The 26,914-nt window shown below is 47.2% G+C and overlaps 1 protein-coding gene across 9 annotated transcripts in view; it reads left to right on the top strand.

Annotated features, from left to right (window-relative positions):
• The window catches only part of LOC120734624 (SH3 and PX domain-containing protein 2A-like), a 96,758-nt gene that overhangs the window by 19,425 nt on the left and 50,419 nt on the right, over positions 1-26,914 (top strand). For 6 of the 9 annotated variants that reach the window (XM_040033546.1, XM_040033551.1, XM_040033540.1 and 3 more), the window contains exons 3-5: positions 11,252-11,327; positions 13,156-13,232; positions 14,877-14,968. In XM_040033546.1, the coding sequence (XP_039889480.1) occupies positions 11,252-11,327; positions 13,156-13,232; positions 14,877-14,968 (245 nt within the window). Of the gene's footprint in view, positions 1-1,533; positions 7,714-11,251; positions 11,328-13,155; positions 13,233-14,876; positions 14,969-26,914 lie in introns of those variants that run through there. The other 3 variants (XM_040033544.1, XM_040033543.1, XM_040033541.1) reach the window with 1 other exon arrangement.

Below are 26,914 nucleotides of genomic sequence, written 5' to 3'. Positions count from 1 at the left end.
GCGACTGGCAGTAGCGTCACCGGGGCCAAAGGACGGCACGGTGACATCTACACGTCCCCCAAATCGCTGTGATAGTGGACGATTCCCCAGAACAGATATGAGTGGAACTGTGAGCCAAACTAAGAGACTGAGATCTTATTTAAGGTTGAACCAGTGAGCACGAGGCCCAGCAAGGCCGGCGCAGGACTGCTCTTTGTGATAAACTAGGCCCACGCATAAAAACGATGCACCACTCGTGGTCAAAACGTCACTAATAACGCTTTGCAGCCTGGAGATGCCGTTAGCATGACTTAACATCACGTTCTTCTTAATGGCCACCAGGGGGCAGTACCTGCAGGTCCTGCGGCGTCACAGAGCAGTGGAGTTTATGCGCCCGTTTAAAGTCGCACTGAATAAAACATTAAGCGCATTTGTAAATTATGATAATTCCAAGAGTCAGAAAGGAGATTATTCAGGATTCATACGCTAACGATTTATCACTCACGACTCATTAACCGAGGACTGTGCTCAGTCTCTCATTTACTCAGGAGCTCATAGCAGGAATGTGCATCCATGTGCCACACAGTGTGTCCTGCAAATTAGTGACATCAGGCCTCCTCAGTTGTTACTAAGATTCGCTCTCTTTAGTTTTAAAATGTGGGCTCAAATATGCCCGACACAGTCTGCTGTTTGCCCTTTAATGCTATAAACGTGCTAAAGGAAACCTCAGCCTAATCCTGTGTATTTGAAAGTAAATCGAGCGTGCTTCCTTAATCTGACGCCATCTACGCTCTGCTAGCGCCTGGAACGTCTCCCATCAGTCATTCCAAACACAAACTTGTGCTGAATCCAGGACTGAAGTTCTCACAGTGCTCCTTATCTGCAGTATCGGTGGCCGGTCCCAGCACAGCTTTATCTCGCTGCCTGTAGCTTAATAAACAAGGACTGAGTAAACAGCAGGCAGGATAGGACACGTGGGAGAGGTGGAGGTAGAGGAGCACAGAGATAACAGAAAATCTCTCACGCCGTCGTCTCCCTTTTTCGTTTGCCTCACACTCCTCGTTCACATCAACTTCCTGCGACTTGTCGATCTGCGTCTCTGCCTGCATATCTGTTTTCTTCACCCGTCTCTGGCTCTCTGCAAAAACGCCTCCCTGGCTTCAACCTTCACCACCTGTGCGCCCTCCTATCTCCTCCCCAGCCGATCCAGCGCAGCTTCCAACCTCTCGGGGTCGAGCGCTTTCGCCAACTCGGCGCACGTCTCGTCAGTTTGCGTGTCCGTGGACGTGCATGCACACGTTTGCCTGTGGGTGTATGCGTGACGCCTGAGTTGCTGGCGTTTTCTCCTGATTACCCAGGCAGTCTTTCTGTTACGGCGTGATCCAGTTTAACCCCGCGGGGACCTCTCCATCTCAGCCGGATTACATTTTATAGTGCAGACACAGGAGGAGCTTTAAAGGAAATAAAAGACCTTTGAATTAAAGCCCTTTAGCAAACCATGATACCATTTACACTTGGAAAGTTGGCCTCTGGAGGCTGACCCTATGGACTTAATTATGTCCCTAAAAGGAAATAGTAAAAATGTGAGCGTGCAAATGAAACAGCAACGCAAAAGTGTTACCGCTGCGTAATAACAAACGTTTACATTTTAATGCACAGAAATATGCATGCACATTTTTGCAGCTTTGGCGTGATGGTCTCACCTGTTTGAGGATAGTAAGTTTTAGTATTCATTGATTAAACGTTTCACTATTGGAAACCTGATGTGGTGTGCTGCCTCTTCTATGGTTTAAGGCACACAGCTACAGTACTGTGCAAAAGGCTCAAGCACCTCTAATTTCTTTATATTTTGCTCTGAGCACGAGGCATAGGTGCATGGATGTGCTGAAACAGGAGCAAATATATATGAAAATCCACTGTAGAGGCAAAAACAGAGCTTGTCCAACTCTAACATGCTTGAAAGTCAATATTTGGTTTGAGCGCCTTTATTCTGCAGCACAGCCGGAAGTTTCTGAGGACGCCGTGGAAGGAATAGGAGTAGTTAGGAGTAGTTCAGGAACAGTTTTGGACTGACGTTCTTTGGATGTTTCTGCCTTCTTGTTCTGTTCTCTGTCACGATGATCCGTCACTGCTTCATGATGCTGAAGTCTGGGCTCTGACGAAGCTGATCCGTGACTAGTATGTGTGTTTGGGATCATCGTGATGAATTTTATGCTGGATCAGAATCTGATGGTATTTTCTGAGGTTCATGATTCCTTCAACTTTAACGAGCTCTCCAGCACCTCTGGCTGAAGTGCAGCCCTGCACCGTGACCGAGCCTCCACCGTGTTTCAGCGATGTCTGCAGGCAGCTGCTGCTGTACCTCGCTCACGACCCTCCTTACATGTTGATTGCTCCCTCAGTTCTTGTGTAAGTTTCATACTTCAGCCTTTGCTCTCTGTGTCCAAGCCACGCAGACATTTCTGTTGAGGCTTCAGTGAGCAGTAGATGGATCAGCTGAAGGAACAGATCAGTCGTCAGGTCTCTGTTTTCTTTATGATGTGATTTTTAGATATTATTCATGTGCTGTAGTTTTTTTTTTAGCTCTGTCACTTGTTCTGTTCTGTATGGACACGCTGCACACCGTGCTGAGACCAAGTTTGCAGCTAATAGCACTTCTGCAGTCACCGTGCTTCTGCAGAAATGCTATTTTATGCCTGTCAGGCTGTGTTATCTTTGGCATTTTTCATAGTTTCAGCTAAAGAAATGGAAATGAATGATGTGTTTTTGGCTTCTCGTAACAAAGAGCCTAAAGATAGAATTAAACCTTTGCCAGCTTTTCTCGTGTGTGTAGACTCGTTGGTTGATCTTCTGAGTTGGAGCCTTTTTATGGTTCGAGGACTCACTGAGTGAAAAAGCAGCCAAAGTCCAGAGAAAACCGTGACAGACCTTCAAAAAACCTCCAACTATTACTCAACACCACAAAAATTATGCAAAAGATATGAAACCTTGCCCAGTTCTCATGAATGGGAGCAACTGGTTTTACAGGCACAGTTATAATCCTGGTCTCAGTGAGATTTTCCGTTGGCGTGCTGTGCGTGACCACTGGTGGACATTAGCAGCAGGGTTGGTATTAGTTCACGACACCAAGTCCACGAATGTGTAAAACACAAAGTTTGATTTCACATAAAACTCTTTTATCCTCTCCACGAGTTCCTTGTGTATAAATAACTTGGCACCAATCAGGGACGGCTAATTCGAATCCACATTTTTCTGGTTTCTCCCACTTGGTTTCCAGTATTTTCTGCCTCCTGCTTCTCTCAGCCCACTCGTGGTTGTATTCCAAACCTCACGTCTCATATACCATCCCCACCCTCAGCCATGCAGTGCGCTGAGAACCAACACACACCGATTCACCCCGTAGGGAGGAGAATGAGGTTTAGCCACGCCGCCCGAGGTCGGTCCTGGCCGTCAGCACGGAAACTCTGGAGACCGCCAGCATGGCTAAATTAGGTCCTCAGCTGCTTTATTAGCGCTGAACTCTGGCTCAGGTGAGGGCCTCTCCTCTCTGCTGTAGTGTAACTGTAAGCTGGCTGGCCTACTTTCTTAACCCAAACTAAACACGCCCATGTTCTTCGTCCTGGACCGAGGCTGCAGCTGCTCTAAAGAGCAAAGATATTGTTGGTTTACTCCGCAGGACTCAGCCAGGCTGCTGAAGCGATGACTGGCCTGAAAATGCCACTGGAGCATTTAGCCGGTGCCTCTATTAAATGTGAAAGGAGGTTAAACTGCTGGGTGCAAATAAAGGGCAGAGCTCGCAGGATAAAATAGTCACTCTTTGATTAATTTTGCCCTTCAAAACTGCTTTTTATTATGGATTAAACGTCAAGTCGTCGCAGCTCAAACGCCGGTAAAATAAACTCTGTGAGGGGAAAAGCAAACAGCTTCTTTTCATTCTCCTTCGCACTCGGCGCACCGACTCTGTCTTCAGAGTTTTTCACAGCAAATGCTGTTTTATGTCTGTGATTAATGTATTTTTAATGGCCGTTTGTGAGCGAAGCACCCACTTGTCTGAACCTTAACACCGCTACTCGTGCCGAACTCTTGAGATAGACACGGAGAGGCGTGCGGATTGTTCGAGTGCCTCACAAACCGCATTTTTCTGCCAAGCTTCTCCTCCAGCACAGAGTTGACACAACTGGCAGTCCAGCTCACGAGTGCTCGGATGATATTACCCACTTCATCTTCAGCTGCCACGTGGAGTGGATTCAGAGTAAAGTGCGCCGAATAGTCAAAGTTTCAGTCGGAATTTGTGGCCGCATGTTCACCTGCTGATCTTTAAAACCAGCTAAACCAGTAACTACTGGAGTCTGACGGATAGCCGATGTTTTTAGGCCGATACCGGCATTCAGTGATTTTAAAAATGGAGGCATTGATATATGAACCAGTTACACGACGTCTCCACAGCTCGGAGGTCAAATCATAGATGGGAGAGATTTTTTAAACTGTCTTTTTGTCACATGACCAGACAAACTCCTGGCTGATTAAAACTGCAGAGATGAAAGCCTTTAAACCTCAGTGGGCTCTCCTCTTCCTCTGGATTCTGACAAAGCTGACAGCTGATTATATTTGGCCCTACATCCCGACTCTGGGTGGCTTTACCCCGGCTTCCAGGAACACTGGGAGGAACCTCGGAGACTGGGATATGTCCTTCAACACGTGCATTAAACAAATGTAGGACCGCTTCCAATCATCGACAGGATGATGCTAAAATTAGAAACATCTGCTCTCAGAGTGGCTCTGTCGCCAAACGCTGATTGTTGGCGTGTCTCTCAGCGCTGGCGGGTCTTTACTTTACTGCAAAGTACCCCGAGGTGACTGTTGCTGTAAATTGGTGCTAATAAGATAAAACTGAATTGAGCTGATGTTGATTAATTGCTAAAAACTCATAGAAACCGAGTCTGTATGCTACCTAAGCTTGGTGAGGGACCTGCAGACGTTACACCTCGCACAGCTTCCTAAAACTGCAAACATGCTTCAGCGCAGCGTGCAGGAATATGACTCAAAGCTAACATTTTTATATCAGCGTTATTAGAGACACGATGCTTGGTGCTCATGTGAGACTACAGAAGAGGCAGAAAGATGCTGTCTGAAGCCCTTTAATGTTGCAAAGATTAGAGGTCTTCCTGTTGGTCTGATTGTGAGTATTTGTGTGACTGCAGATGCCACAAGGAGTTGAGATAAGCTGGAATTCCGGTTCATCCTCTAGAGAAAACAGGATCTCATTCCAGTGAGGGAGTTTCCCGGTCAGAGTCCATTTCTCGAGCCTTGTTCCAAAGCTCACAGCGGGCCCTGCAGCCCGGGGTTGGGTAGTGATGACAGAGCGACTGCAGATGGACGAACATCAACACACGCCTGCACCTGTTGTCGTACTGAAAGCAAGGGGAGCCCGGCTCGCCACGTGGGGTTAAACACCCTGCGGCTTCGACATATTCATGAACAGAGCCTCAACTCTGAGACAAATCCAAGCCCCCCGCCTTACTCCCACGCATGCATTCGCTGCTTAAAGCGTTCAGGAATCCAGCATATCATGTTCCGACCTGATCTAATGCGCCCACCGCGGGCAGCGATCTGTCCGGATCTGCTGCCAGGGTGCCGGTCTAAATTTAGAGACACAACTGTGAGTGATTGTGGTTGGAAAGGAACGCCTTCCCTCCACAATCTGAGACATCTGCCTCTCTGAAACTGAACACTGCTGGGTGCTAATGCATGCTCATGCTTGATTCATGTGCTCCATTAGTTTCTGCTCGTTGGATTCGAGCTGTGATGAAATAAAGATTTCAGGAGGCTCTCTAATGGAGACCCGCCATGTTTCTCCTTGTTTTCTGTCATAATGGTGAATCTTTTTATTAAACACGTCCAGATTTTCAATTAACGAGGTCGACATTTGACCCAAAAGCTCCGGTTACACACTGCTCGCTTCTGTTTGGGAGGGGCAGCCAATCAGAAGAGGGTTGGCTTGAAGAAGGAGGAGCTTGTTTCAAACAGTTAAACAAACAAAGCGTTGCATTCATGTACATAAGGATTATTTTGAACTGTGAGTCATGGCGAGCTTCTCTGGTAGCGTCCGAGTTATAAAATCTGGGAATGAGCAGAAGGAATCTGACAGCTCCGGGGTGTAAAAGCGAGCGCCGGCATGTTGACTTTGTCTGTGACGGGATGTTTGCATACTGACACGACAGCGAGAGCAGCGACCTTATCGTGCGCTCGCCAGTGAGGAGAAGCATGCTCGAGCCTGCGGCCTCACTCAGCAGATCACATGGTTGCTTTGTCAGGACAGTCATGAGTTGTTCCAGAAGTTCGTGTGTGTGTGTGTTTCCATTCCACTCTGTTCCACTCCTGCAGAGCTCGGGGTAAACCCACATCACCCACAACAGGAAGTGAGGCATCAGTTGGCTGTAATGGCGCTGTGGCATCCCCCAAGTTTGTGCCAAGTGACTCTCACAGCTCCTTACAGAGCGGCTCTATTCTTAGCACATGTGCATGAAGCAGAGCTGCTGTTAGTCTCTGAGCCCCGTCGTTCCTCAGTGAAGCTGAACTGAGACTAAAGCGCTCTTATAATAACTGTGTCGCTGCTAAAGCTACGTGGACCAAACGCTGAGCTGGAGCGTTCTCCTGAAGGTGGATGTTTCCATGTTTTCAGAGACAGACGTCTTCAGGTTTCATGTGGATAAGATGAGCGACCTCTGCTGGTCACAGTTACATCTTCCTGCTTTGTCTCTGTTTTAGTCACAAAATGATGGAGCACATTATATGATTTTTTTCTTTAGTCGACTACATGAATGAATAAACAGTTGAATCATGGTGAAACAAATGTATTACTGGAGCCTTTTCATCACTGCCCAGTTCATTTTCGAGAACAGTCCAGTCCTGCGTCTCTATGCTAGCCACAGAGGCTGAAGTGCATCCAAATATGTTTCTAAATATCTCGATTTTCTGACTCGGTTTGTCAGCTGTAGAACAGAATCGGGGGAAGAGGACTGAATTCTGCTTTTATAGGCAAAGTTTAATAAGCTACACTTCCTCAGTGACTGTGTGGAAATCAAAGATGGACAGCGATGTTTGCGGCTCTACAAAATTCAAACTGCCTTCATGTTTTTATGAATTCAGCCATTGCACGTGTCAGCCCCGTGGGTCCCTGATTGGTGGAAATTCTCGTGCAATCAGCGCACACAGACTCTCCTGATTATTAGAGACTGTTGATGATAAATGTTAGTTTTCTATATGCGTTCTGTTTGCCGTCATCCTAAAAAGAGGCAAAATAACTCAGTGGATATTTCACTTACCCACAGGTGTAGTCCGGTGTCATTAATGGTGGACGGTTTACTTTCACTCACGCACAGCACGAGCCGTCAGCGTTCACGTGTGTTAGTTAAATAGAGACACAACATGTCTAATATTGTGGCTGTGACCATCAGTGATTAAGTTTTAGATCTCACCCTGGGTCAACACACTTGAATCACATGATTAGTTCATCACCAGGCCTCTGGAGAACTTCAAGACATGCTGAGGAGGTCATTTAGCCGTTTAAATCAGCTGTGTTGGATCAAGGACACATCTAAACCCTGCAGGACACCGGCCCTCGAGGCCTGGAGGTCCCCATCCCTGCTCCAGCCGATGTGCTTTGTCCAGTGTTTTCCTTCAGTTACCTGTGTCAGTACAGAGTCTTCCTCCATGGCCTACATGCTCGTCGTGGTATGAGAAGTAGCCACACCCTCACACACACAAACATTGGTAAAGCCGTTCAGCATTGTTGGGTTTAGGAAGGCAGGAGTCTGTCTTTTCACATAGATGTATGAAATGTCTTTTAGAACTCCTGACGTTAAAGTCACGATGGGAAACACAAGCAGAGTCATTGATAAAGGCTTTCTGTATAAAGTGGGACTGACCCCACTCATGTCGTCGCTGAAGGAGCTCGGCTGCTATTTTTGTGCTGCTTCATTTTCAAGGTTTTGTTTTGGACTCTAAACCCAGAGCTGCTGAATCGTAGTCCCGAGGCCGTCTCAGGACTACAGACCACCTTCCTCTCAGTACCTACACTCTGATCACGTTTATGCTTTTAGCTCATGTGGTAATGTGGAAATAAGACGAGCGTCAGCGCGAGCCGGACAGTAAGCATTACATCATCGCATCCTGGATTCACTCTGAGGGGAGACGAAGAAGAATCTTTTTTTTTTTTACCTGACTCCCAACATTTACACCAGTGGTCCAGAGCTGCACCGCATCATCCAATCACATCTCTTCACAACTCTTCTTCACACTCTCTCTCTGCTGGTTACCAAGGAGACAGTGGAGTCTGAGAAGTGGAGCGATGGTTTGGCGTGGATGTGTTTCTTTCTTTCCTTTCTCTTTTGGCATCCTCAGAGTGGAATTTTACCACCTGGACTCCTGATCGTCTGCTATCGTGCTGCAAACGTGCACACTCGCAGGCCGTGCACGTGCAGCCTGTGTGCATGCATCCATGTAAAAGAGCAGTTGCGCCCGTGGCTGTGTCACCTGATCCCCGCCGTCCCACCTGTTCTCACCATTCTCTCTCCCTCGGTGATCCTGTAACTCCTGGCAGGTCGTGAGCACGCTCTCTCCTGCCAGGAATCTGTCAGCGGCGACAGGAAAACGTGTATTTCAGGACAAGCTTCGACCAGCCGGAGAGTGTCTCGAGTAATGAGCTGACCTTGATCCGAGTGGATCAGTTCAGGCTGCACGGGCAGAGTTTGAAAAGGAGGGTGGGGGTGTAATTAGTTTGTTGAACTGAGAAGGAAAGCTGACATGACGAGCCTTACGGTTACGTCTGTCCTCTCAGTGTGTCGCACCTGCACGCAGGTGAGCACCTTACAACTTTGCCTTCATTAAGAAAGTGGAAACGGTGGCACAGTCACACTTCAAACCTGCGAGTTCAGCATCGGTGAAATGTTTGGGGGCCGTCCATCATCCATCCGTGTGTCACGGACACAGATCCTGTGAGCAGGATCCAAACCGTTTAGTGCCGCGGCAGCGTTAGAGGAAAAGAGTTGGGCATGGTCAGTGGATGAGTGGGAAAAAATAAGACAGGAATTCAATGAAAAGGTGGAGGCAGACTGACAGATGGACGGGGGAAATGGGATCAGGCGACGGATGTTTCCGGAGTGGGCGTTGGGGATTAGTGCGAGTGTTTTCTGGGTATCTTCTTGCATCCAGAGACCCACCCGGCTGTTTGCTCGCTCGGTTCCCCGAGGTCTCTTACAGCTTTCAGCCATCACACACAGACACGGCCGACGGCTCCCATCGCCTGGTATACATCTTTATGGACTTCAGCCCCCCACACACACGTGCACACATGCTCCGTGCACACACACACACACACACGTGCACACATGCTCCGTGCACACACACACATGCACACACACACGTGCACACATGCTCCGTGCACACACACGTGCACACATGCTCCTTCCGTCTCTGATTCTGTAGGATGTTTGCTGCAGTGCTGTGCAGCCTCCTCACCCTCTGCATCTGCCCTCTGCTGTTTTTGCTTTCTCTCTAATCTTGATTGATCTATTTGAAGAGTGGAAAAGAGCAGGAATCTGCTGCGTTCTCCTCTTTCTCTTGACTTTCTCCTGTTTTTGTTTTTTCTTTGTCTTAATGCTTCGCTCTGCACGCTCCCTCTCTCTGCACCTCCTGCTCTGGTGTCAGCACTTCTCTCGCCGTCTTCATGTCGTTCATGCTGGTTTGACCCCCGTGAACCCCGCGGCTCACTGGACTTGTTTTTTTTTATTGATACCAGCGTGCAGCTTTGGGACCAAGGTGTGACGCTCGATATGATGCACAATCACCCCTGAGCAGAAAAACCGTTTTGTGATGGTAAAGAAGCGTTTTTAGTAGATTAAAAGGTAGTTACTGTTTTGACTGAGACTCTCTTACTTCATATTTAAGAGTTACCTTCATTCTTTTTGTTTGGGAGACTCACAGGAGGAAGTTTGGTATCAGCAATAAGTTTGCTGCTAACGTGTTCCAGCAGCTAACCAGATACAAAGAGATGCTTAATGTGTTGAACAGACACTACTGTGGTGATGCTAAGCTAACTGCTGCTGGTCTTTTTCTTTTCTTAAACCTGATTGGTTACCAGCCCTGTGGTAGCTGGGATAGGCTCCACCCTGTGCTGTGGGTGTTTATGTTAGCTTAGCTTAGCTTAGCTTAGGTTAGCATAGAAACAAAACAGAAACTTGGCAGCGTCAGGTCTTAACCTACATCTGCACTTTAGCTCACCTTCATATCTTCCTTTTAAAAAGGAGTTTTTTCTCACCACTGTTGCCAACTGCTTGCTTGTATGTTGCTGTAATATGATTGGAGGGTCTTCACCTTACAACAAAAAGCACCTTGAAGCAACTGCTGTTGGAATACAAATAAATACATTTATTATAAATAAAAGTGAATTGAATTCATGTCCAGGGTTGGTTTATAGCGTTTACCTTTTTGTGGCTGCTGTGACAGCATTGCATCATTTCCCAACTGTATGGTGTTTGAGAGACTGAGTGTGCACACAGGAGTGAGCACCTCATTGATTTCTTTGATTAATAAATATTAACTTTGTGACAATAAATCAGCTGCCTCTCCACTTTCTTTCTGATCGTGTGTCATTGTCTTGGATAACTGATCTAAATCTTTAAGTTCAGTTTTGCGTTACTCTTTATCCCCCAGTGTTCCTCCTGCATGGTGTTTTGTCTTTACATCCACACATGCACAGCAGATCGTGTGCATTTCTACTTGTATGAACACACGGCTAAAGATTTACTGCTGCAGAGGCCTGAGGCTGAGCCTAACCCATTTTTCTATATAAATAATTAATGACAGTCAAACATTTTTGAATGTTGCTCACAAATAAGGAAACAGTTTATGTCTCTATAACTAGAGCCAAAAAAGTAACGTGCACACAAGCTGACGTCTAAGACGTTTTGCTTTTAAGGAATGCCATCCTGGAATGATTTCATGCAGGGTCGTTTATCTTTGGTTTTTCTCAGTGTCGGTGAAAATGATCTCTGAAGCTGCTCTCAGGAATATATTTGAGCTAAAGAGCTTGGCTAGCTGTGTTTATGCTAAGCTAATTGCCTCCCGGCTTCAGGTTTATACTCGACATGACACACGAGATTGATATCGATCTTTCTTATCTCGCGCCCAGGAGAGACGCAGATGATTCCTAAAACGTGAAGCTGAGCCGAACATAAAACTAAAGCCGTTTCCTCTCCTCGTGTTTCCACAGATGCAGATACTCGACAAGTTCCCAATTGAGGGAGGGCAAAAAGACCCGAAGAAGAGGATCATCCCATTTCTCCCAGGTGATAGCCTGCTCCTGAGCTCTCGTTATCTGAACAGGCTCCCATATTAATAATGTATGACTGGCACTCGCAGGGCGTCTGTGTGTGTCTGTGTGTGTGTGTGTTACTGCTGATGAGGCATTATCTGTGACTTTCAAATCTCAGCTGTGTTTTCATGCCTGTGCGTCTGTGTGATGTTCATTTTTGGATGTGGAGAGTGTCTGAGTCACATTATGATCGTGCATGAATGTGATCGCTGGATTATGCTGTGCTCGCGTGTCTCTGTGTGTGTGAGATCGACAACACGCACACACACACACCCGTCACATTCAGGTTGATGGTGACCTGCAGCGGTGGGCACGATGCTGCCTGTGTGTGTCCGCCTGTGTGTGTCCACCTGTGTGTGTCCTCCATGTAGATTCTCCAGCTCCGTGTGTGCTCAGGCAGTAAAAGGCTTCTGTGTGTTCACAGCAGTTTATTTTGGTAACCGCTCTGTTTAAGCCCCGCGGCCAACACGTGGTCCCAGCATCAGCTTTATAGCCCCCCCTCCTCATCCTCACACTCACAAACAAAACCAATCTGGAAACCCACCAAACACAAACCTCCCACTTTGCTAGAAAGCCAGTGGCGCCACATGCAAACATAACGACTGTCTGCGGATGCACGCTCAGCTCGCACTCTTAATGGACTCTTTCAGTCTGAAGTTGCAGGACAACGTTTAAGTTTCAGAGCTCGGCAATAAAAAAATAAATAAATCACCAGGCGTGCAGTTTTTCTACTGTTTTGTGTATGGAAGCCAAAAAGCGCCAAAAAAGATTAGATTATTAAATAAATGCAAAAACAAGAGTGTTTGGGAGCCCACACGGTGAGTGGGTTTAAATTCGTTTATATTCAAGAGGAGGCTCACGGCCCCACAGCAGGGACTGTGGATACGTTCAACATATAAGGTCCACTTAGCTTCAAACCATTCTCCTGTCGCCACACTGAGCTCTGAGATCTTCTCTAATGATCACGCTGTTTCCCTGAGCCGATTGGTCAGTGAGCGGCTGCTTAATGTGTGCTGAGCTCCTCGTTGGCTCAGAGGCAGCTCAAGCTCAAACACCTGCACAGGACCAGAGACGGTAACATGGAGGCTTCAGATTCTGTAGAGAGAATATGTGCAGTTAGATGGTGTTTAAGGTCAAACTTTTCAGGCTGCAGTGAAACAGTCATGTTGTTGTGGCCTCTGGCTCATTTGTCTGGGATCAACTGAAAAGGATCCTTTACAAAAGTGCGACTGAGTGAAAGTTACTGTATGATCTTTGCATTTATATTCTGGTATCACTGCATGTCTTCATGCAGCATTTAGCATTTGAAAATGTCTGCTTCTCTTTACCGCATGCGTGTGTGTGTGTGTGTGCGTGTGTGTGTGCGTGCGTGTGTGTGCGTCACAGTGTTGACTGAAGCCTCGTTGCTGTTGTTGCTGTAACATCACATTAGTGCTGCTCCAGCTCCAACGTTGCACTGTTTTTGTAACTCACGGGGAAAATGGGACTAAAGTCTGTGCTGGAGGATTCCCCTTTAAACAGTAATTCCAGGGTTCCTCACACAACAGAGTGCACGACCCCGGGCCTGCCGGGGTGGGGGGGTGGCACAGCTGGAGCCCGGAGTGTGGGCCTGAGATGTCATTCATCACTGACATCTCCTGACAGGTCTGAGTATTACAGGAAGCTTTGGCTGCTCTGCAGAATCAGCTAAATGTGTATTTTTAGGGATGCTGTGCATGTCTCCAGTATTTACTCTTCTCCTTTCCTGTGTTGGCCGTCACCTCCATCCTTATTATTTTTTGTCCCCTTTCCTCCCCTTCCAGGCAAAATCCTGTTCCGGAGGAGTCATGTGCGAGACGTGGCCATGAAGCGGCTGCGTTTCATCGATGACTACTGCAGGGTAAACGTCCCTCAGCTTCTCGTCTGTCTGTGGGGGGGGCATCCCCGAGCCTGTCAGGGGTTGAGGGTCACGATCCGTGCTGTCTTTCACACGCTGTTCGGGGGGGGGGGGTGCATAAAACTTGCACACCCTAACCCTGGAGAACCCATGGGGTCAGAGCCGACCCCATTGGTTGACCCCGTGGGTTCTCCAGGGTTAAACTGACCTCCATTATTTTAAAGTCCATCTCGCTAACGACCTCCTCCCCTCGTTTGCTGGTTTTGTTTCCAGCAACAAAATCAACATAAAAGCGACGAGCGTTTGTAGTCCTGCAGCTCCAGAGTGACTTTCCTTATCACTTCCTGTTCCCACTCTTATTAGTTTTTTTAATCCTCCATCATGCCCTCCCCCTCTTCCTTCCTTCCTTCCTTCCTCTTGGCTCAAAGCTGCACGAGCAGAAGGGAGATTCAGGCTCTGATGTTTGTCTCACGCATAATTATGCAGCAGTATTCCTCGCCTGTGTCAGGCAGGGTTACCCACAGCATTAGCTCAGTAATTGGGACTAGTTTAAGAAGCAGTTCCACACATGTGAAGTGAAGCTGGTCCTCAGCTCAGCACAGGCGAAGGTTCACACAAAAGCCTTTTCATTATCCAAATAACCTAAAGCGCTCCAGTGTTTACAGTTGCTACAGCGAGCTGGTGTTTTTCAGCCAGCACGCCGCACTGTTTACTTCCTGCATCCTGTTTATGAGGCAAACACAGAGGAAGAGAAATTATTCTCCAAGGATGGGCTCCCCGGAGCCTGCAGGGTGGAAACCCGGCCGGCTGCGGGTGCACGTGGCCTCTGCTGTGGATAATATAGGATCGGATGAATGAAACATGAAGGCAGCTCAGACTGTGGCGATTTAAATAAAAAGCCTACGCCGTACATATGTTGTGTATATTTCACGGTCCAGCACGCCGAGCTGTACGAGAGTCACTCCTGCAGCTGGAGCCAGTCCCATCATTAAATATAGATATTTAGACTGACATGTGATCCTGTCTCTGACTGCGGGCTGCTTCTGTGTATGAACAGTGATTGATTGTGTGTTTGTGTTCTGCAGATGTGTAGCCAAGCACACACATGCAGTAGTCTGCATCATTCAGCTTATATTGAATAAATATAAAACAGTTGCTCCAGAAACAGAGATCTAAATTTAAACTGATGTTATTTTTATTTATAGCACTCAGTGGGAGAAATACAAGCTGCACATAACTCTGCTATATTTTCACTTTATAGAGATTGAAGTCCAATAATCTGCTGTATGTCTGAGAGCTGGTGCCTTAGACCTGCAGTGTCTCTACTGACCAGCAGGGGGCGCTGGCTCTGAATGCCGATGATTCTAACTCTACTCATTATTCTGATGAGTTTATTAGCTCGAGCACTGTTTTCAAGTCTTGCTGAATACAACATAATGTGCGTTTTGTAATTTATTGTCCCGTTTAGAGCTGAGAAAGGAGGAATCAGGGTTTGCTTTGAAGTCTCTCCTGTATGATTCTTCATTAATCGTTTCTATACAGGTCGCGCTTTAATATAATAAACTTATTTTCAAGCTCAGGTAGAGTCTGAGGATGAAACTGTGGAGCGTCTTCAGAGAGGCGCTCACTGTCACTCTCTCTCTGCAGGCGCTGGTGCGACTCCCTCCTCAGATTTCTCAGAGCGAAGAGGTGCTGCGCTTCTTCGAGACGAAGGCTGAGGACGTCAACCCCCCCGTGGAGTGAGTGAAGCACGCTGTGGACAAACACCGCACACACAGGTTCTGTATAGGCTAATCCGCTGGCTAATTTCTGTAGCTGAATCAGCTCTACACACCTTTCCAGGTGAAAGTGGGTGTGGCTTAGATTGGCATCACTTTTAAAGGAGGGCTATGACATCAGCATTATCAAACTTGAAGTGTCGCTCTTCCTCTCAAAGGTGAAGAGTCGAATGTAAAAGCATTTAAATCCACAGCTGCTCCGTGTTTCAGGGGTTTAATCACATGACCAGCTGGTGTCATGTGTGGCGCCACTGTTAGCTGAGCGTAGCTAACATCAGCTACTGTTTGCTAGCTTTACTGTATGACAATTCCATTGTTTGTCACTAAGCTAAATGTGTTATTAAAGCAGCTGAATAACTAACTTTGTTGGCAAAGTGAAAACATGTCGTTTTCCTGGTTAATTAGCAACATTTTGATAACCACCCGCTGCATTAGCATGTAGCTAACTGTACACACTTCATGGCAAAGGAAGCTAAAATCATTTAGATGGTCATGCTAATTAGCGTGTAGTTTGTCGTAGAAACACTCGTGTGAAACAGGAAGTTTTTACTGTTTCTTGGTCAAATAAACTACAAATCCACACAGGAAGTTGAGCGTAGCATGTTGATTAGATTGCACAGGTTTACAGCCGAGATGCCGCCACAGGAAAGGCAGCTTGTTTGCTCTGCCTCCAGCCTGGATTAGTCTATGCAGTACACACACACGCACGCACACACACACGTGCATGCAGACACTGTAAATTGCTGGCACTAATTGCATTGCATGCAAACATGATGCTAAACGACGGAGTAAATCTCGTGTGTTGATTGATAATGTTCAGCTCAGATGTTCCAGTACTCCCAGCACTCACTGGCTCAGCTCATTGCCTCTCTGTCTGTTCTCGCTTTCTAGTCTATTCCCAGTTCGGCTCTTTCTCACCGAGTTCGTTAAAACCTCCTAGCAGGCCAGGCGGAGAGGGAGGGAGGGCTGTTGTAGGGAGAGCAGTTGATGGATGTGAGTGTGGGAGGAGGAGAATGACTGGTTTCATAGCAGGAGATGGCCCCTTTGGGTAGTTGTTAATTAGAGAACACTCTCCTCTCCAAACCTCAAATGTCAGTATCACAGTATTCACTGGTAATGTGCTCCTGTGTGAGACAGCTGTGCCGCTCCTGCTCCATCCAGGCTCCTCTTCTCTGCACGCCTTGCTCACTGACCTCTTGCTTTCCTGTGTTTGCCAGTAACGGAGCGTCTCTCCTCGCTCATTTTCCTCCTCCTCCTCTAACTCTTCGTGTCTAACTTACCCTCGTAAATTCAAGTGTGCTTAATTGACGAGACGGCTCAAGGTTACAAACAACGGCGCCGACACGGCCGTTCTTCGCTCAGCTTTGGTTCCCCTCGCCGTCCACACTCTGTCACACCTGCGTTCTCATCTCTCCCGTTTTTCTCATTTGACTTCTGCTCCTCCTCCTCTCTCCTCCAGCCTCCTCCTCTCTCCTGTATGCCCAGTGCATTAAGAAATCCCATTAATCTTGTTGCCAGAGTATGTGGGAGATGAAGTCATACATGTGGAGCATCAATAATGTGTGCAAGCACTGGCCTCATCACACGCAGCCTGTTATCCTCCATCTGTTACACACAGCGGTATGCAGAATTACTTTGAATACTTAATTTAGCTCGTCTGAAACTGAACGGATGCCAAAACAAGAAGCAGTGCATGAAAGTTGTTAAAGGACTTTCAAGGATGTGCGAAACACCGACTAACAAAGCGCACCAGGCGAAGTCTGTGCACACAGAATGAACGGGGGTACAAAGGTTGACCCCTGAGGAACGCCATGGTTAAGGGGAGCACAGGCGTGCTGCAAACCTTTGCTTACGTAGCGTGCATTTCAAACCTACAGCTGCCACTGAGCAGCGTTACAGTCAGACGAGCAGCAGGGGTGAACAGCTGCAGTTCCTCCAGTGGCCACTTGGAGGTCAGCTCTAAAAGTGAGTCAGTCTTCATAGACTCCATGTATAGATTTCCCCCTTCATAGCAACCATATAGATGATTATGTTTATTATTTTGACTAACTTGTCTGTATGTTGTTAAGACTTAAAGTTGTTGTAGTCCCACTGAGTGACAGGTGTAGCTGCTAGCTCTCTGCTAAGCTACACCTCAGCAAACTGGGTCCCTGAACTGGACCAGTTCACGTGTTTGTGCTGTTGGAGCCTTTTGGAGCATTTTAATAACACCATGTGACCAATAATATGGCTGCTGCGAGGTTACTATAGTGACAGACCTTTACAGAAACCTGTGCTTCAGTTTTGGTGAGTGAAATTCAAGGATTTGAATTGGATGTTACAGAACACTAATTAGCAGGATTTGTTATTATTATTATTGGAGTTAGCTAATAGCATAGCAGTCCAGCCTCCTCCAACATGGTCAGTGATGTCTTTTAAAAAAGCCACATGGCTGTTAGAGCTGAGGATAAAAGAAAGAAACACCTGCTTTGTTGCTCTGCATGGAGATTCGGTTGGACTTTAAAATGAAACTGTGATTTTTATGGCAGCTCTGTGTTTACAGGAAGCGTAGCTAGGACAAAAATCTGAAAAGCACTTTTCTTTCCTGCTTTCACAGCTGTAAATTAAAAGGAAATGCATTTCCCATCAGAGAAGAACATCGCAGCACAGTTTCCCTTTTATTTCATCACAAGATGAAATAAAAGGGGAATTTAATTGTAACAACCAGCTGTTCATCCTTACAGAGGGCTCTCTTTCTAATCTCCCTGCCTTTTACTAGAGGTGGGAATCACCATACATCCCACGATACGATATTATCACAATACTTAACGCACGATACGATATTACTGCAATTTTTTAAAATATTTTGCGATATTCAGATTGTGTACATAAAGGTAAACTTTATCAATATTCATTTATCTAATTCAAAGTCTCGCACTCAGTCTTTCTCTCATTTCAGTTTTATTGTTGACAAACTGAACAGTTTGTATTACAGTCTAGTCCAACTTAACTGAATGCAACCATCTGGTACAATTATAGCTATTCTGAACTATGCAATTTGTGAAAACTATGCAGCCCATTCAGCAACTGAAGAATTTGAAAGTAAATTAAAACAAAATATAATTTTACATTAAATAAAAAAGTTTTAAACTTAATTAAAATAAAACATGTCTTAAATTAAAATAAGTAAACTGTCATGTTTATTGCTGCCAAAAACAAGTTAAACACATTTGGACAGTGTCAGGATTCTTGCTCAGAAAAAGGATCAACATGCTCTGAAGTCAGAGCACAAAAACCTTTTTTGTAACAAAATATCGATTTCTGCTGTCCCTGTATCGATACATTATTAGCAAACAAAATATCACGATACTACACAGTATCGATTTTTTCCCCCACCCCTACCTTTTACCAAGTCGGGGCGATCGTGGCTCAAGAGTTGGGAGGTCGCCTTGTAATCGGAAGGTTGCCGGTTCGAGCCCCGGCTCGGACAGTCTCGGTCGTTGTGTCCTTGGGCAAGACACTTCACCTGTTGCCTACTGGCGGTGGTCAGAGGGCCCGATGGCGTGAGTGATCAGCAGCCTCGCCTCTGTCAGTGCGCCCCAGGGTGGCTGTGGCTACAATGTAGCTGCCATCACCAGTGGGTGAATGTGTGTGTGAATGGGTGGATGACTGGATATGTAAAGCGCTTTGGTCCTAGAAGCGCTATATAAATACAGGCCATTTACCATTTATTTATAAGTAACCATTTAATTTGGGTATTTCATAAGAAGAAAGCCAAATCAATACATTAATATTTAAAAACAATCAATGTGCCCAGCGTCAGGGCAACGAAACCCACATTTGAACTTATTTTCCAGTGAAAAAAGCAAAGTCTCATTTATATTCATTGATCACGCTCAGATTGAAACCAGCTATAAATCATAAGTGAATCTAAATGGAAACACACGCTCATTTAAGGTTTATGCATGAAATTTCTTGAACGTGGCTGTGGAACGACGGAGCTCGCAGGATGTGAGGAAGCGCTGCACTTCGGGTAGATTTGGATCAAATGGAGCTCCAACCTCTCCTGGCTGCTCGGTGTCCCTGCAGGCGCTCGCGCCGCCTTAATAACAGGAGGAAATACTCAGGAGGCTGAAGCGCCCGCCGTCTGCTTTAACAAATAGCTCTGCTCGGTTGGTTAGACGTCGTGATCCAGACCACTCGACTTGTGTCTCGGCTAAATTGGATGGGCTCCTTTCATTCCCTACCCATAATGCATCTGCTAAATGAAAATAAACCATGGGGGGAGGGGGTGTTCGGCAACCAGAGTGGCCATTGATTCCAAGCCATGATTGGACAGTGTGTGTTTGTGTGCCACAGTGAGTGCTGTGGAAGAAGAAGAAAGGCGGCCGAGCAGCCGTGTGAACACACCCTGCTGTGTGTGTGTGTGTGTGTGTGTGTGTGTGTGTGTGCGTGTGTGTGTGTGCACTTTCACGAGTCAGGCTTTTAGATCAGCTTTGGACACTCTTTGTTTTCACTGCCTGCTTCACTTTGTTGTCACCCGGAGCTTTTCCAGCAGTTTTCCAAGGAACCATCTGCAGAATTAAACGGAAACCTCACCAGCAGGGGGCAGCACTTTACTAGTGGATATTTCTTTGTACCTGCCCCCTGCCTGCCTGTAAATACGAATGTGTAGGGATACAGTGACTCACTGCATGACACAAAAGTACCGTCTGGTTATTTCAGATCTGTTCAACAGGAGTCACAGACTCTGGGACATAAAGTCACATTTTAAAGGTTTTCAAACTAATTTAAACACATACGTTTAAAATTGGGACTTCCGGGCACCTGTTGGCAACTTTTCTGCCAGTCTGTAGTCCAGCAGGACCCAAACATCCTCAGCTGATCGAAGGCGAGGCTGCCTGGTGGAGCAAGGTGGCCTCATCCATTTTTATATGGTAGCACCTCTGCAGACTATCGAGTATTAAATAACAAGCAGCAGGAATAAACCACCAACACTCTCAACTAAAACTCTCACACTGGGGCTCTTAGGAGTCGAAGGTTCAGGTGTGATACCTGAGCAGGTCCTACAGGTGTGTACAGTAGTGGTTTCCTAGCAGCAGCTGAGACGATGTAATGAAGGGTTTGATGCTTTTTGCAGCTGAACTTGAAGAAACGTTTAAAGTCGTTGAGTTTTTTGGGACCTTCATGTCTTAAGTTAAAGATGGGCTGTTGCTTCTCGCTATGAAATGGATTCCAGCAGTACCTGAGCGGTTTGCAAAACCAGCTCATTACAGCAGAGAGTGCAGGAAAGCCCACAGTAACTGTTGGCTCCTGTGGTGATGGTCAGATTTCAGACACTGCAAACCTGCGGTGAAGGTAAACGATGGCTGCTCGGAGGAATCTGAATCATCTGTTTGTTGTGTTATTGCTCAGTTCGGCTTTCCTCTGATCACTCCCACAAAAACAACAACAGGACCGAAAAGGCTTTGAGTTTGTCCAGACTTTAGTCTGCTCGTCTACTTCCTGTCACTTTCACACATTTATTTCTTTAAAGGAGAATTTTTGAGCAGTTTTATAATATTTCAGAAATTGTAGCCAAAAAATGTTAAATGTTTCAAATCACTGGACCAGCCAGCTTTGATGCTTCATTTTTCATGACCTATTTAATCCAAATATGAGAGGTCTTGAACTATTTGTTAATAGGCCTAAAATATTGATGTGGATTAACCGGAGGATTCTCCACTGAGCAGCATCAGCACCGCTGCTTCCCCGGCTGCTGACGAGAGCGTTAGCGTTACAGCCAAGAGTTATTTTAGCCTTTTGTCAAGAATTAGCACGTGATAGGATAACTACTGAAAATGTTGACCTAAACAAGCGAAGCATCCATGGAACTGGAGATCTAAAGTTTATTTTCTATAAAATACAAATATAAGTGCACTTCATGTTATATAGATGTGTCAGTGTAGCTATAAATGTCCTCGCTGTGGAGGTGAGCGCAGTGACTAATTCTGTGATGTCACAGGAAACTGTATAACGGCGCTCTCTCTTGGTTGTAGATGCTGCTCGCTGCTTTTATCCGAGCTGTGAAATAAGGTTGGCGTGCAGACGTCCTCGCTGCCTGGTGCTTCTTAAAATGCTCGACACGCTGCCAGAAGGCGCCACTAATCTCTGAACACTCTGAACGCCCGCACGTGTGTTTATCTCCTTCCCCACTTTTCCTCTCACCCCGCGTAACGAGGCGGCGTTTTGATGAGTCGACATAATTTGGTACCCGAGTGCTAATTGGAAAGAAAGTGAATGACGACAGCTTCTCATCAGCTTCCAGCCGCAGAGAAAAGAACGAGGAAGGGAAGCTGACGGGTGCACGGGCCCCGCTGTGGGGAACTGTTCCCCACCACTGATGAAAGGCCCTGATGTTTCGCTCATCATCAGAATACTTTTGATCAGACTGAGCTTGGAGCTGATTATTAGACTTCTGTGCTGCTGGACCTGTTTGGTAGACACTGTGTATCTGAGCGAGTTTGTCAGGTTTTCGATCACATATGGGCCGGCAGGTTTGGAGCATCATGATGAAAACTGCTCAGATACTGAGTGACAGCATCCTGTGAGGGGCTTTGAAGAAGTTTGGACGATATCTCTAGACGTGGCCGAGGGTCCAGAGTGTCGGCGGTCTTGTGGATCGCGTTGGTTCGTTAGCTTGCGTCGAGGTCGTTCACTGGTCTGTTTGAAGCGGCGCAGATGAGAAGGAGCGCCTTAAAGGCTGATGGCGATGAATATCAGCTGGGTGCAGGGTGGAGTGCCCACTCTGGGAGAGGAATCGCGTCCCGAGTGATGGAGGTGAAGTATGTTCAGGTCTTGTTCTCAAGTGACGGCAGAGATGGATGCCACGCTGGCCTGTTGCAGTAACCAGAGAGGCGGAGCTGTCAGTTTACTGGAAGGAGACCAGAGGACAGATCCAGGACATGAATCTCAGACCTGGAGGAGGTGACTGGGGAGAGCGAGGTGTGGACATCTCTGCTCCATGTCCTGGGTGGGTAGCAGAAAGCAGATTAATGGATGGATCCGAAACCATGTTTATGTTTAAGCAGAGCTGTGTCCTCGTCCTGCAGTCTTTCTGCCATCCAGGAAGCATGCGTCTCCGTCCTCTCGTCCTCCCAGTGTCCCGTCTGCTGTGAGCAGCAGGCAGGCGATGTGCTCACTCACCCGTGATGGATAAGCTGCTTCAGTATCAGGGTCGACGGGGGTTAAAGTGTGTCAGAGTGGCGAGGAGCGGTCAGCTGAGCGTGCGTATTTATTGATCCGTGTCAGAAACGGTGACCTCGTGCACCTCACACAAACAGACACGCAGCATCATCAGAGAGGGTTTTCTTCTCCACGGCTGAATATTCCTGCACGTTTGCAGCTACGTCAGCGCGCCTCTCGTCTGCTCTCGGCTCGGTTTCTTTCCCGCCGTCACCCTTCACGGATGCACTCGTTCACCCAGATGCAGCGTCTGACTCACGAGCACTCGCACACTTACTCGCTGGGCGCTGTCAGCCGGGGGAGGGAGCTTCCTACCGTAATAGCTTTGGGAGGGCCTGACTGCACGAGAGTGTGATGAATAGAGCGGGCCGCGGCAGCTGAAGCTACCGTGGTGATGAAATGTGTGCACTTTATCATTTCCTGGAAAATGAGGAAGGAGAGCAGGAAAGGAAAGAGGAAAGGGGGATGTCCCTCGGGGGGAGGAGGAGAGCAGGTCAAAAAGGAGGAAGGAGGGACGTTATGGATCCGCTCGTGACGTCTTATTCTTTATTGGTCCTTCATAAAAGCTCATTGCCTTAACTGTAGTCGTTGTGCTTCTGCTATGAAAGATGGAATCCTGTGACTGTTATCTGATTAGAAGAGGAGCCGCATGCCTGGCAGGGCGGCGCAAGAACCAGCGCCATCAATCAAAGCTCCAAAAAGAGCGGAGACCCCGAGCGAAGCCCGCCGTCACGCTCTCCACGTGTGAGCGTCTAAGCAACGTCGACCCCTGCCTGCAGAGGAGCGTACTGCAGCGCGGTCACTCTGAGCTGATGTCACTCTCCTGCAATCATCAGCTGCTCCTTTTTGAAGTCCGGCAGCCTTCATAATAAATGAAGTTTTAATGGAGCTTTAGTTGGATCGCCGCTCTTCTTTTTTGTTTGCTTTTTGATGCGTCGAAATGCCCTGAAAGAAAACCGCAAACATGTTTCTCTCCTGTGATGCAAAAGCCCGATATCAAAGCAAAGGCTTTGTCTTTGGAGCTTTTATGTCTCCAACACATCATTTTTACAACTACACGTTTTTCACACACAGGCAACGGCTTAACTCCTCCGAACATCAGACTGACGCCTCTGCTCTGGTTTCCAGTCTGTGTGCTAACGATGCTAAATGATGATTACTGAGGTAGAAAATCAGATTTTTCTTCATGTGACAGGAAAGTTTTTGCACTACAGCTCAGCTCAGAGTCACGAAGAACAGAAGAGTCCACCTGAGGAGCCCTGATGCTGTAGATCGTGGCGGTTTGAGCGCCGGCAGGGCTGACGTCACTTTTATGCCACATCTGCAAGCACCAACTGTCTGCCATCTATAATCCAGTTTTGAGATCCTTTCCTGACGCCTTAACGCCCACTCACATCCTGGGCCAATCACATGATAGGGTGGGGCTTGGTCTCACGATGGGAAACCCTGGCTGATTGTGACCCACAATCCCCTGTTTTCACTCCTTGGCTCATGTGATTAGGTAGAGGATCAATAGGAGGCCCATGACCCTCTTGGGGGGACACTTAGAGCTGAAGAAGCTTCTCGGATGAAACGTCTTCAAGAAACTTAAAGAAGTCCAGACGCTTTTCTTTCCGAGCTCCTTAGACTACGATGACCTGGATGACTGAGAACCTTCACAGACATCTGCGAGCATTAACAGCTCATTCTGCTGATATAAGAACAATACTGTTTGTACCTGACACCGTCGGGTGTCCACCTCAGAGTTCTTGGCTTGGTGATGTCTCCAGAGGCCTCGCTGTGAGTTCAAACACCTTCAGCTGAGCTAACGCGAGCATTCAGGAGTCTGTGTTTAAATGTGTGAGCGGCCTTCAGGACTGTAATCTCAGAGTCGTTCACTACTCCCTAAAAACTGGCCACACGGTGGCGTACTCTGCATCACAAACCCACCCGGTGGAGCCCACGCCTCCCCGGGCTTCATGTATAAACGTATCGAGCGTCTCGTAGCCGAGCCTCTCTCTGTGTGAGATATATTTCCACCGTGTGGGATTTCTCGGCCGGCCAAAGCTTCCTGCCCTCCTCTCCGTCTGTTTTCCCCTTTTTTCTGAGACATATTTTATTTCCTCTTCTCTTACTTGGCGTTTTTTCCCGCAGATCTTGCATTTTTATCGAGTCAATTTGCATGGCCGCGGGCAGCGATTTGTTTTATCTGTCGGGGCTCACAGTTGGTAATCGTATAACTATCAGCTTAAATGGAGAATCCGTCCTCTGCGGACCATAACGTTGACAAATCACTCTGTTATTATGCGCATGCTGTATTTGAGCCACGGTGAAGGCATCGCCCGCCGCCCTCCTATAGGCCGTGGTGATGCTGTCATCGATCATCGTGCCCCTCGCAGCCCTCTCTGTGAATACCAATTGGCTTTGACCTTGGCTTGTGTCTGGCGGGGAAGAGATGCTGCAAGATTATCAGATTATTGCTGGATAAGGCATGAACTCGTGTGATTGGTCAGTTTTCGGGCTCCCAACAGGGGGCTGCTTAAGTGGCAGCGTTACCCCTGGTGATGGGGCTCGTTGGGAATAGTTGTGGGCGATGACATGTTGGTGTAAAGCAGGAGGTCGGCTCTATCCCCGACAGGAGACGGCCTCACATCCAACATGCTGGTTCACACCATGTTCATGACATTCTTCTTTTATTGAGGTCAGCGGGGTTAAAAGGTCGGTCTCTGTTCCCTCAGAGGAACGCTCCGTTCAGCGTCCGGAGTCACAGGCTGAGCTCATCTCCAGATTAAAATGATTCTGCATTTCAGCCTGAATCACAAAGAGCTGTTGGTACAGGTTTCCATTTAAACTTCATTCAATAACTGAATTCTGTGAAGCCCTGGGTGGACACACAAACCCACAGTGGTCACTGAAATATGGGAAAGTGAGCAAAAAGTAAAAATGTGCTGCTGGTGAACTTCAGGCGTTGCTTATGAATCGTGATTCATCAGAATCATAAAATAAATAATGAAAGCAGCCTGAGCAGAAATGATGGCGCACAGAAAATGTTAAACACAAGTCGATGATAAAGTGGGCGTGTCCTTAGCATCACAGGTGTGTGCCGTCTCAGGAGATGGACACAGAAATGTTAAAGGTGAAGGCGACGAGGCCGTGTCCGAGCAGCTCGATGTTCCTGTGACGACCCCTGACCTCTGACCCTAACCTGCACAATCCAGGTCATGATTTCTGAGCTTGCTGCTGAGGCTGAGCGCTGAATCGCTCTGCAGAGCGTGTTGAGGGGTTTTTAAGATCCAACATGTGAACCTCAGGCTGAAACACTGACCTCGAGTCTCATATTTCATTCACTCGTTCATTTTTCTTCCATGTGCAGTCCTCACCTGTCTGCTGCTTTTACCATATTATTAAATGGTAACGTTACAGGACAAAATCAAACATGAGATGGTGTCAACTTGGAAAAAATGATGGAAAATTCATCGACGGATAATAAAGGAAACACTTTTGAGTAAATGATTTTGCTGTTTTCCCGATAAGTCACTGAGAAGCGTGCGGTGGAGAGGATCAGGAGGAACCAAACTGAGTGCTTGAGCCTTCAGCTGCCTGCTCCATGCCAGTACGTGCATCTCTTCTGTGCTCGCCAAGTGTGACGGCGCTCCCGCGTACAAAGCGGTTAATTGATTCCTCCAAACCCATCTGGACAGCTAATGCCCAGAGTGAGCCTCAGTCTTGTTGTGGCCCCGAGAGTAATGAGGGGGTCCTCGGGGGGCTTAGAGTAGGCGGGCTCACGGGCGGGAGGTTGGAGCTGAGGTCTGGATTTGACGAGGCTTAGAGATGACCTCGGCGGGGAGGGAAGCAGCGAGGGGCTAAGGCGATAATCTGGGGAAGTGTTTATTTACTGGTGGTGCAGGGCAGCCTAGCAGGAGGCCAATGAGAATCATTAAGTCGCATCCATTATGCTAATAGTGGTAAACACATCGATTAGCCCTCTATCTGCCAGCCCCACTCATACGCTCTAATTAGGAAATCCATCGTTTTTCATCCACTAAAAAGTTTCTTTTGTAAACTGAAGCCGCTGAAAATCAAACAGCAGCTTTAGGACAAGACTTACAAGCAGATACCAGGCACCTGTGACCTCTGACCTCACTGCGCTGGAGCTGCTCGTACGTGTAATTCCTTTCATAACACGAGGTCGCGGTGCTAAAGACGTAGTATTTGTTTAGCTCCTTTAGTCGTGATGGTTTTCTTTAACGCCCTGAAACCAGCCTGTTGTTGAGAATTCGAGCGGAAGAAATCGAATATTCAGCAAATCTTTCACCCTGGACTGAACCTCTCAGTCAGCTGACCGCGTGCCACACGGCTCGCGGCGTTTTTTACACGTCTGTTTTGTTTCGACAGTCGATGCTGAGCGCTCAAAGCTCTGGAAATGATAAGAAGTTCCCTGAAGTGCTCGCGCTGTCCTGTGACTTCTGGGCAGTGTGCTGATTTTTCTGTTCTCTCTCTGCTTACCTTTCACACCGAACGCCGTCATTTATTTTGACTGTCGCGAAAACACCGCTGCTATCAAAACAACATCCATTTTTAATGATGCATGACTGATCGCCGTGAACATCTGTGCGCTCAATGATCTGTCATCACAGATAGTTTGTTACAGAATCTCTGAAAGCTCATCAACAACCTCTGTGAACTCTGTCACAGGGACCAGATGAGCATTTTCTCCCAGCACTG

The sequence above is a fragment of the Simochromis diagramma genome, unplaced genomic scaffold (assembly GCF_900408965.1).
Source record: "Simochromis diagramma unplaced genomic scaffold, fSimDia1.1 OVJJ01000571.1, whole genome shotgun sequence".
In the NCBI taxonomy this organism is placed as follows: Eukaryota; Metazoa; Chordata; class Actinopteri; order Cichliformes; family Cichlidae; genus Simochromis; species Simochromis diagramma.
The sequence above is the reverse complement of the archived record's forward strand: the minus strand, read 5'-3'. Positions and strand labels throughout refer to the sequence as shown.